The sequence below is a fragment of the Poecile atricapillus genome, chromosome 4 (genome assembly GCF_030490865.1).
Source record: "Poecile atricapillus isolate bPoeAtr1 chromosome 4, bPoeAtr1.hap1, whole genome shotgun sequence".
Lineage (NCBI taxonomy): Eukaryota > Metazoa > Chordata > Aves > Passeriformes > Paridae > Poecile > Poecile atricapillus.
Genome location: NC_081252.1, coordinates 67,816,985 through 67,829,493, shown reverse-complemented (window position 1 = coordinate 67,829,493; position 12,509 = coordinate 67,816,985). Strand labels below are relative to the sequence as shown.

The 12,509-nt window shown below is 37.2% G+C and overlaps 1 protein-coding gene across 5 annotated transcripts in view; it reads right to left on the bottom strand.

Annotated features, from left to right (window-relative positions):
- The window catches only part of ZFYVE28 (zinc finger FYVE-type containing 28), a 145,905-nt gene that overhangs the window by 77,992 nt on the left and 55,404 nt on the right, over positions 1 to 12,509 (bottom strand). For all 5 annotated transcript variants that reach the window (XM_058838453.1, XM_058838454.1, XM_058838455.1 and 2 more), the window contains exon 2: positions 2,283 to 2,423. In XM_058838453.1, coding sequence (XP_058694436.1) covers positions 2,283 to 2,423 — 141 coding nt within the window. The remainder of the gene's footprint in view (positions 1 to 2,282; positions 2,424 to 12,509) is intronic.

Sequence of the window (12,509 nt, the reverse complement as noted above, 5' to 3'; positions counted from 1 at the left end):
AAAGATTTAAAGCTTGGCTCTTCAGACATGGTCAAGATCCAACGTAACACCCAACCTCTCTCCAAGAAGAATCACAGGTTTTTAAGATTTGTCAGCATTAAAAAAAACAACAAAACAACAAAACAAAACCACATTAATTTACAGGCATTTCCTTTCTCTAGTTGATAAAAATAAAATTCAAAACCATCATCTGTGAATCAAGCAGACACTATCAGTGAATGATCTGAAAATAAGTAACCCAGGAACAATGAATTAATTTAAAAAACAGATGCCAAGATAGAAGGACATGGAATTTTAGAAATCTTTGTCCCTAGAAAACGCTAAAATCTGATAGAAATGCTATGCCTCTGTAAATTTCATGGAGATAAAAACTGGGAATCATCTGGATATCTTAAAACTAAAGTTTCCATGGATGAACTAGCATAAAATAGGAGAAAAAAAATCATGCAAAGACTGGGAGGCTGATGAACTATGTTCTGTGGTCACAAAATACTTTTCAAAAGCATTGCTTGAACAGTCAGAAGTGCACATTTCTAAACAAAAGGTCCCAGAATTGCATGACTGTTTTTGCAGATACCAGAGGTATTGCACAATGCAGCTGCTACCCTACTTTTACATTCTGGGCAATGTTCTGAGCCCAGGGCTGACTGTTGGCTCTCCATCATTCTCAAAGCCCACCACACCTTAGGCTAAAACCAATTTTTCCTTCTACTGTGTGATATTTGGTCAGCAAACACCTACATTTTGAATCCTTACTAAAATACTGTACCTTCTCTTGTTTGGAAATTACAGGACAAATTCTAAAAAGAAACCAAAAAATCACTGCATTTACACAAAGTACTACAAAATAATGTTAAGACCTAATTAAGCAAAGCTGTTTTTTACATGACATTTGACGATGATCTGACCTATCCTACAGAACTTTTACAACTACAAATTACCAAAATAGCTACATAAAAAAAACTCCTCCATTTTTTCTTTCAGTTCTAGCAACAGATTGTTGGTGCTAAAACAATCTGTTTGACAAATGAAATTACCACACATCAGAAGATATTAAGAGTCACAAGGTACTGAATCATTATAAAACAAGCCAAGCAAACTGACCAAGGAGCAATCAGAGTCTGCATTTCCTGTGCTCCTACAGGTGAAACATTCAGAGAAGCTACTTTTTGAATAGAACAGCTCTTCAGGTCTGCCTATACTACAGGAAACACATCAGAAAACCTGTGTGCCTGCAGGGAAACAGGGAATAAATTGTCACTGCCATGGATAAAACAACCAAGGAGGCTTGTCTTGTACAATGATATTGTTAATCCACCCTTAATATCAGAAAACCTTTCCTACCAGTCTGGACAGAATTTGACTAGAAAGCCTTTGGAACATCCACTACTGGAGGTTTTGGAAAAGTCAGATAAATATTTGTGAAGCATGGTTTAGGTACAGCTGATCTGTCACACAGAAGACTCAAGTCTTTCTCTGAAGGTAACTTTCACATCTATTTTTTTTCACTCCAAGTCACTGCATTTTTAATTCGTTAATAAACTTACAGCTTCCAGTTTGGTAATCCCTTAAACTCACATTTTTCTCTAGGAACAATAAAGTAGGAAATTGTGAAGATATTCAAAGTCAACAGAAGTATTAAAATTCTTTCTGACAGAACAATACATTCGAAGTCTACTTTCTTTGTAAACACTCTTCAAAAAGCTGCACTTTTAAAATGTAGTTTTCTTGCAAGCAAACAGAGGACCTAACTGTTTTTCAATCAATTTTTTTCAATATCAATAATTTTTCTATATAAAAGCATTAATGCAAATACGATGGGTACAACAAAAGCAGTTTCTACCTCTAAAAATTTGAATTAGCTGAACACCACATAACCCTCTGAATGTAGTTCAATTACTAATGAAAAACTATGAGATTGATGAGGGCTGAAAGCTGATCAGCTACAAATGACATGGATATTTTTTGCTGCTTGAAATTTTGAAATATTTCTCATGTCCTGTAAGCTCTGTATGCTCATTTTATATAAAGGAAACAAAGTTTATTATGTGTATTCTTATTCAGGGAAAGCACCAATACTCTTAAATGAGATGTAGGAAATTTAACTTACTGATAGTATTTTCAAGAATATACCCTTCAAAGTAAGGAAAGGCATGTATCTAACAAACGTTAACTTCTAAAAGTTCTGACAATAAAAACTAACTAATACAAAAAATATTAATGGGATACATTAAATGTACATAAAAATCCCAGTGAAATCAGGAAGTTGCCACTTTGATTACCTGACAGGAGCGAAACTGGTTGACCAGCAGTGTACATCTCTGTGGGTCTTTTCTTCCATCCAAACTGTCCAGTTCAGCTGCTACTTGATTTAGTTCCTCATCAGCATAGTAGAACTGAGCAAGGAGCTGTGGGTCTGTTCTCTGTATTGGAGACATGGACAATATTACATTACTTTTGCAAAAAAAACTCCAAACCCCAAAAACTAAAACAACTTCAGCTAGTTGTATTTACCACGATTTTTTTTGAACATATAAGCCAGATAAGCAGTATGGCAGCATGGAAAATAATGATATTGAGATTATTTACACACACTTTTAAAATTTTTCTACTTTGAAGAGAAAAAAGACCCTCAAAAAACATCTCGCATAATAAATCTGAATCATTACTCAGCTGCCATTATTTCCAAAACCACCCTGGCATTCTCACTTCTTGTAGTATAATTATCTGAAGGAGCAAACAACTGAATCAGAAGGTTTGTTTATTAAACAGAAGCAGACTTCAGCTCTAGGCAGAACAAGGCAAAGTTGCTTTCCAAGTTAAAACAAACAAACAATACCCCCCAAACCTATCAGATGATGGAATAATCTATCAAGCACCGTGGTAACCTTTGCAACATGGTTTGAACATCACAAGAACGCAGGTAATGAATCTCCCAGGGCCAAACAGATGCAAACACTTTATAACACTAATAATAATAATAATATCACTAAAATAAGGCATTACAGGGAGAAAACTATGTCACAAAGTCTTTCAGGTGGCAAAGAACAGATTCATCACAACAGATTTTTGGCCACATTAAAACAAAGCAGCATCTATAATAAAAAGACCAAACGAATCAAGGAATACCTCCTCAAAAACATTGGGAAATATTAACAGTAAAGGTTTACATCATAAAAAGATTTTTCAAAACATTAACAGCTAGAATTCTGGTTTCAACATCTTAAGTGTAAGCTGTCAACAATCTACACTCTTGAATAATGCCTTCACTATAATGATATAAAGGTGCCCAGGGAGAAGGATAAAGCTTGTGATGTATGGTCAGGGAAACAAACAAAATTCAAAATTAATAATAAGAGAGAGAGCACATAATTGAACTACTCAATTTTATGTTGTTTAGTTCTAAATTTCTGTATTTATAGTAAAGCTTTTAAGTAAAGCATTTCTTTAAGCATTCCCTACCTGATGATTTTTATTATTTCTGTTTTTATGTTTTCCTTCAGCATTTACTCACAACCACTAAAACCTTCTAGACAAAGTTAATAAACAAAGATGCTGGAGTCTGGGTATGGAATTGTGACAAAGCATGACTGCTGATTTTTAAGCATCTAAATTGCATTGCAGCAGAATCAGGAAATTTATTAAGACCGATCTCAAGCAAAACAAGTATGCCTGCGACACTTAGCTCCCACGTGGCTGTTTTTCATCTGGAAGAAAAAAAGTTTTAATTGAGTTCTCTCAACTGTATTATGTTTGGTGTGGATTAGTAGTGTGATCTTTGATTAATTGTGTCAATCATATGTGGTCCCTGGCAAGCTGAAACTGCATGAAACTTTAAATCTCTTCACAGGGTGCCACTTAAAGCAAATAAAACACAAGTTTACAAATTCAATTTACTGCACTAGGTAACAGAAAATTAGGGACAGTGCCATATTCAATAACAATTTTTATTTTCAGCTTATGCAGAATGTGGTTCAAATAATTTAATCGAAATCACTTACTATTCTTTGGCAGAATAAGAATTAGCAATTCCCATCCTTAGGTACTAAAATTAATAGAAAGACTTAATTTGAAAACATCTCATGGAAAGCCTACCACGTATCCTGGTAGTTTGTTTTGGGAAAACATCCCATTTAACAACAAATTACCAAATAAAAAAACATTCTTGTTTTGATTTGCTGGACTTGAGAAACACTGCTCATTTTGCCTTATTCCACTACAGCATCAAGAACCTCGATTAGTTCTATTTGCCTATTTCTGTATTCACTGACTGCAGTAACCCCTTGAACCATATCACCACTGTAGGATGCACTTATGGATTTGGGATTTCTGGGGACAATTTTTGTTTGGTTGCACAGGAAGTTCTTTTTACGTGGCCATAGTGCTGCTATCATCCCAACACCCTCTTGAGTATGAGCTCTCCAGGCAGGAGTCTCATTCCACAGCTACACCTTGCATTCCTTCTGCCTATTCCTGCTATATACAAACTCTCATTCCAGCCAGTACCAAGACAGGAACAAGCACACCACAAATTAAAGAAAAAAAAACCACAAAACTCCAACCAAACAAAGTAACACACATTCAGCCACGATATATAATACACCATTCTTTTATTTCATGAAGAATCACTCACTGAATATTAATTTTAATGATTTTTACTTTTTTTTTTTAAGTTCTACTCAACAGGTCAGATACCAAAATTAGAAGATGCCTGCTTGTCATTCACAAAGTATAAAACTGACAGTATAAAACATGTGAAAAAGATGTATTAACTATCGAATTGGTTACATTCTGGCTTTACCCATCAAGTCTAACCAATGAACAGTGACCAGGATTAGGTTAGTTGCGTTAATTGCATAATGAATTCTGATCTGATTTTTAAAACAGAATTTAAATGGACTATAAGAGAATGTTAAAAACATCTTAAATTAAGAGACCTGTTAGCTACAGGTTATTAGATAAATAACAGGTCTGTACAATTATTTATTGCACATTATCAGAGGAAAATATTCTATTCTAACATCTTTTAAACAAGCTGGTAGACCAAGAGCAGAAACTGTCCATAAAAAATAGTGACAACTAACAGAGAAGAAAAATTCTAGCACAGACTTTCCAACATGGGACAGAGACCAAAAAATAAACTACAAACAAGAAGCCAGGGTGCCAACAGACCAATCTCAAACCACACAGTAATTCTGGAAGCTAAGAATAACTTTCAAAACCACATTTACAGATACAAGGGTGGTTCTTAGAGACACATCCTCTTTTTGAAAGGAAATTGCAAGCACATTTTGCATTATTTTTGACAGCAGCTTTCAAGTATCAACACCATCTCTTTTTGAGTAACATAAAACACGTGTCATCTTAGAACTGACAGCAGCCCATAATTTGAACATTAAAGGGAATTTTTTCCTCCAGGTTTCCATGATCCTTTGTAGAGAAGTACAGATTTTGTTCAGGCTTTTTCTTCTACTGAGATTGCAATAAGAATGCAGCCACCACCATAACAAGAAGACATGACAATCCCAAATAAGTCAAAGAACAGACAGAAGCAAGGGAACCACGCAAATTAGCAAGATCCCAGCTAGTGATAGCACTATCTTCTGAAGCCTGCCACCGGACCTCTGAAAATAATATCCATCGTTTCTGAACTGCTGATCTTAAGTCTTCAGAACAACAGCTAAAACCCAACCCTACTTAAAATAAAGTCCATGGAGTTGAAAGGCTCCAGATCTCCCACTGTTCACTGGCACCCATCCAGCACTAAGCATTTGTTTTTCTGCCACACACTCAGGAACCCTGACTTGATCCCTATGGAAAGAAACTATACAGAAAAGGAGTAATTATACGCCTTCGGTGATGGTAAATCCAGATTGCCTTTTGACATGGGAACAAAGTAAACCGAGATCCATTGGGGTAACTTTTCAAGCAGCACTTGGAAAAAGGTGCATTTTACACAAATACATGTATTTTATTACACACTGTATGAAATGCCTTCACAATCACAGGACAATTATTTGGTGACAGTCCACACGCAATACTTTTAAATGCTGCAGGGTTCGAATGAAACAACCCTTCCTTCAACAGGAACCAGCTCAACCCTTCCTCTTCTGCTACAGCTCTAACAGCTGAAGTGAAAGGTTTCAGAAAGTGTTTCACATTCACATCAGTGGAACTGTCCTGCATCTACACAGCTTCCTTTATTCCCCCTGTGGTAAGGGTAAGGGAAAGGGTGGTTTGAGAAGCCTGGACAGTAAAGGAATGAATACAGTGCTATGCCTCAAACACCAATTTCTCTCTCAAGTGAGAAAGTTAGAACAGGATGTACCTGGAAATGGGGATTGTCCAAATGCAGGGCAGCACCTTTCTGGAGCTAATTTTCCCATTCAGGTCCATGGTGAGCACACAAAATAAAGTGGAGAAGTATGGAAGTGGGGTCAAGGAGTGGACAGGACCAATAGAGGGGCTACCCAAGACCCAAGTGTCTTTGGGGAATTCTCCATCAGAACACTGTACATAGCCCATAGTGTTGCATGACACTTGGAGAATCCCCTCCCTGGGAAGGGATCCAGGCACTTCCATGCCAGCTTGAATGTACCCTGACAAACTTACTGTTTCATGGGCCTCTACTCCCAGTGGATGATGTCTGTGACCACTTGTACAGCAGAACAGTGATCAAGCTCCATCACTGGATCCACAGGTGGTGACATCTTTCCTCTCAACTATCTAATCTCATCCTTTCCTTCTCTTTCTTTTCCTTAAGTATTTTATGATATTTTTATGTTTTTATAGAAGAGAAACAAAATGCCTGCATACTTTCCACTGCAATTGAACTGTTTTGAAATATATCTGCCTCATAAATACACTGGTCAGTGTATTTTCACTCAGTGTATTTTCACTCAGCATCTTTTCACTCTAATTCAGCTCAAGGATTTTATTAACAGGAATCTCAGTCTACTTCAGGGGCAAGTCTTAATAATAGTGGGTCTCTAATAAGGAGGGTCCAGTTGTTCTCAGTCTAAATCTGTTGCCTACGATATTTTCAGGGAAAGGAAAGAGGCACAGGACCAACCTCAAATTTTTCATTCCCCAAAATAACTGCCGCCATTATCAGACAGTTTGAAATATGAACAATTACTTCATAGCACAGAAATTTTAAAAAAGGGACTTCCCAAATGAAAGCATATTCCCTTTAGGATGAGAATTCATGAAAGCTATAGGTTACAAACTTGCTTCTATCTGCAGCATACAGAAAGTGATGCCTCTGTACTGGAAAACAACTCCTTGTACAAGTTGTCAATGTGGTTTGTGCAAAAGGCAGAATTAGGCCCTAAAAAGTTCAAATAAAGGCAGTGATGAGCCAACTCACTATTTTCAAAACTTACAAATTATGTTGCATGTAACTACTTTTCAGCTAATTAAACTTAAACTAACAATTATTTACATTAACTAACATTATTTACGTAACAATATAAGGAGGAGAAAAAAAATTTGTTCAAAAGGGACAAGAATTAGGCACAATGTCCAAAGTTTACTTATCCCCCATTATGCAAATGTAATGTACTTACAGCAACAGAAACTTAGTCAATTGACAACTCTTTACACCAGTCACAGTTGCAGTAGTAAGTTTAACTGGCAGACGATGAATTCCAAAGACTAAAGGTACTTCTTCAAAAAGGGATACCAGCAAGTTGTTACATCTGCTTATTTTTCATCTCACATGTAAGCAAGTGTATTCACATCCTTCCACTGAACAGGCACTTGGAATGTTTCATTAATTTTCAAATGCCAATAAATAGCAAGAAGAAACAATAATTCTCTAATATGCAGGTGAGTCAAAAATTCTGGCATTTAACTGTCAGAAGATTTAGCAGCAAAAATATTTCTTCATACTAAATGAAAAAGGAGCTGCTGTTCCAAGTACATAGCTGTATGTGGAGGGGGGTTGTTTGGTTTTGGGTTTTTAGTTTGTGTTATTTTCCTTTTAATCTACTATCCGAAGTGCTACCTGTTAAAGAAAAAAAAAGGAAAAAAATTCCCTCAACAGTCATATTTTGTAAAATGTCATGAAGTCTTAAACTGGTGTTACACATGCATAAAAACAAAAAGGACTCAGAGATGAAGGCAACAATTGGTAATTGGTCACGAGGATATGTAAAAAAAAGCACTGTGAAAAAGCTACAGCCTGGTTAAAGCTTTGCCAGCTGCTCTGTGTTTATCTATAGAATATCATTACACAAGCAAGAAAGACAGGTGAGCAGCTTGTTAACACAATAAAATGCTAGCAGCACCTTAAGCAAAAAGACAAACAAAACAAACAACCCCAGTGAGATAATGATTCATAGGACAACAAAAATCAGGTGGATAAATTTTTCTAGTGTTCTCTACATTGGGTGTAATTCCAACACCCCAAAAAGGAAAATCTTATAATGGTTATGCTGAACTAGAGTACCGAGCATCTGAGACTGCCATGCTGTCGTTTTCACTCATGATAGATTAAGTCAGTGTACGTAGTTTCTATTTTTGAGTGTTCATCAGACTAATCTGGAAAAGCATGTGCTCAAATCCATACTTTCTGGGGGAAGCACATAAGCATATGCTGAATACTAATTACTGAAGCTTTCGGACATCTACTTTCCAGAACAGGAGTGCTCTGCAGCTGAGCCACAACCTCGACTTCTAGGAAAGAACACGGACCCTGGAAGAGGAAGGGTTTTGCTGAAGGGAAGTGATGGAGCAGCCACTTCTACCAAGTGAAGACTGGGTAACCTTCAAGGCTGCCTACTCATCCAGCCTATACAGGCTGGTTTTAATTAACAAGAAATTAACCTTATCCCTATTGTGTCTGTTTTGCTCATGATGGCCACTGGTGAGTGATTTCCCTGTCTATCCTGGCCCATGAGCTTTTTCATCTTATTTTCTTCCCCTGGCCAGTTGTGAACAGGAGTGAGAGACTGGCTGGGTGGGCACCCAGCAGCCAGACAAGGTCAACCCACTCCTCTGAACTTTAAAACTCTTACCCAAAGCCTCCTCCAGCAACTAATATCTCAGAGTCTGACCTTAAGCTAATCAGATTTCATTCTCAACTGTTGCAAGAACATCAAATTTAAAGAATAAATATTTACTTAGAAACAAATTCAGCTTGTAAGGATACATATTGAAATACACAAATCACTCTTTCAATTTTTTTTTTCTAAATTCTTTTATGCAGTTTCCTTCAGATTTGTCTAGATTTTTATATTTAAACAGTACACTAAGCATCTCTTTAAACAAAATTGATCCTGCAGTGCTTTTAGTGATTTGTTACCTATCAAGAGGAAAACAGCCAATTTAGCTCCCTGGGCTTGTTGATCAATTGCATTCAATTCCAGATGTACAACCCTCGCCTTACACAGAGGAATCGCGTGGCATTTGGAAGTGGCATCCAGCAATTTGTCCTGCAGCAATGCAAACCATCCTGCCACACTGCATCTTCACAACTTACCTCATTAGAGGACTTTCAACCCACTCCAGTTATGTTATACCATGTCTAATGGATGTGTCTAAATATTTATAACAGCTCCTAAATATTTGGGCAATGACCTCTTCTTAGACATGTCTAACCTGGTAATTTCTCATGAGCTATGTTGCTATAACATTTTGCTCCTTTCAGAAACAGACTTTTATTCTAAAGAGATCCAACAAAACCAAATAAACAAAGTTCCAACAAGAGGGACACCTGACCCAGTGAGTTCAGGCCTGATGACTGTAAAAGAGTTACCCCATAGTCCCTCTCAGGTATTAACAGGCATAGCACATTCCTTAGTTTTTTCATGTTCAAAGCACACCTTTATTTTTCTTTGGCTCAGCAAACTTACGGTGAGCCTGAAGTGTTCCATATCGTATTTTAATAAAAGCACCATCATCTGCGTAAAGCTCATACATAACCTCATTTGCCTTGTAGGAGACTTTCAATAAGCTCAAGCTGAACACCTTGACAGATGTTTGGGATTTAAATATCCTTGGCATCATATTAGTAGCACAATCAATCATTGCAACAAAAAGATTTCATCAAAACTTTGTTCTGAAGTGCATCTGTTCAAACCTGGTGATGAAAGAAACTGCTCGTACAGCCCTCAGCACAGAAACTTTTCCCAGCTTCTGCCTTCTGACAATAACTTCAAATGAATGTTTGCATAAGTAAATCTTTTGATCTTATTTCCAGTATTTCAGCTAAATCATACAGACAAGTAGCTTTCCAAGTGCCATCATCTGTCACACTGTGTTTCCTACTCTGTTCTCCAGGTAACAGCAAGTTTCAGTGGTTGCCTGTCCCATGTTTACCACAGCACCCGTCTGTGGAGGTTCACCAAAGTCTAACAAGGAAAACATTCCAGACAGTCCTCAATTCCAAGGATTTAACACCATCTCTCTTGAAGAAAGCCCCCACTTCCTTGTAGGCAGAGCCTACCTAAAGTTTTAGGGAACTTTTAGGAGCTTCATTGCTTTCAGTGACTAGATACTATGATTAGTATCCTTTTTCCAAGAATACCAGAGCACGAACAGTGGCTTTGAAAACTACCAGAACATGAGCAAAAACAAAGAGAGAGGAAAGGCACCAGACAGACAGACCAACAGCAAGACTACACAGGACTTTAAACCATGGTTAAAACTTTTGAAGCAGTCCAACAAGAACAAAATATATTCAAGTATACAAAAAACATGTATTTCCTGGAGACAGGAAACTGACTGGATGATAGTGCATGGCAGAAGGCTCCCATGCATCCCTGCTCCCACTCCCAGCTGAATTGAGTAGTTTTTTTCCTCAATTAGGCATTCACAGGTCTTTTCAGACAATATCTTCAAGGTCTGTCCTTGGTCTCCTGGTCACGCAGAAAATCTCTCCTGGGAGACAAATGGGTTTGCACAGCTATTCCTGTTTTCTGTGCTAGCTCAGCATACGGTTTGAGTTTGACCACTTCTCCTCATCAGCATGCATGTTAGATAAGCTCTATCAGTCTTCAGCTATTCTCCACCCCAAACTGCTCCTTTTAAATCAAGACACAGAATGAGCAAAAACTAAGCAGAAGTTAAATGCAACCATGAATGCTTTTCAGGCTTATATTCTCTTAATATGAACAGTTCTATATCCATTTATTGAGAGAAGCAATAAAACAAAAAATCTAAACAAAACACAAAAAAACCTCAAACCCTCTAGTTAACACGTATCAGTGATTCATACAAGGATTTTAAAATCACATATTGTTTCTTCTGGCAAGATCAAGTTCCTCTGACCTGGCTGATGACTGTTTAGGTACTCATAAAAAGCCAACATAATTATGGCACTACCTATTCAATGAACGGACACTTCTTCCACATTCTCAACAACAGCTTTCAGAAAAGCTATTACACATACACATATTGCCTATTACCCTTTATTGACCAGCAATATCACTTTCACATAACTGTTGGCTGTCCCCAAACGCATTCTGATTGGCAGGTATTTCTACAGAATGCTAAATGACAAAAGAGACAAAGGCTTTAATTGCAGAACTGCTGTTAAAAGGAAGTGCATTACCAGTAATGCTTACTGTAATACTTACGATGCCTTGGAAACAATATGATTCCAACTAGTTTTCCTTTCCTGTATTTGCTAATAGTACTGCAAAACAACACGACATTGGAGACACCACAAAAAAGGAGCAGTGTAATGTCTGAAAAACAAAGCTAGCTTAAGTAACGCAAAAATACTAGCTCATACAAGTGAAAATTCACTTCTATTTCAACATAAACACCTACTGCAGGCCTTTATCAGCAGATAGTAGTAAACTTAACCTTTCAGCACAGTTGAATATCTTCAATACCATCTTTGCACTACACAGGCTCTACACCCCAGTGAGGCTCCAGAAATGAACACTAACTAAGGACCATACCAAAATCACAGAAAGACTCAAGACACCTCATGTGTAATGGGGCAAAGAATTCCAGTGCTTCCAAAGCAAAGGACGCCTGCTGAAGTAGCTTTAGCTTGTACTTCAATCACATAACAGGTTAAATTGTTCCATCGGTTTTCCTGTGAATACTGCAATTGACACAAGGTTCAGCATAAATGCAGTCTTGGATCAAAGCTATTAATTTTTTTTCAGCTGTGAAACAGTGAATATTTTTTCCCTAAGCAAACTTAAAATACAAGTGTCAAAGGTTTATTGACATTTCTGAAATCCAAGTTCTTAATTATTGCAATTAATTTCAGGAGAGCTCTGAAAACAGTCAGTAACTGTTGCATCCAGCCTGACTTACACAGCTTTCTAACCAATGTCACACGATCACATTACTGGCCTAAAATATGTGAATTTGTTCTAAAATAGGCAAGAACAACCATAGGCATTGTCCTATTCCTCATTTTTTCTGTGTTCTAGCCTTTCTGTTTTGTGTAACAAATGCAAAGTGAAGGTCAGAACCTGGAAGTACTTTCCCACAGTGGTCTCACCTAAACCAGACAGGAAATCTCTCCAGTCCAATCAGTATTT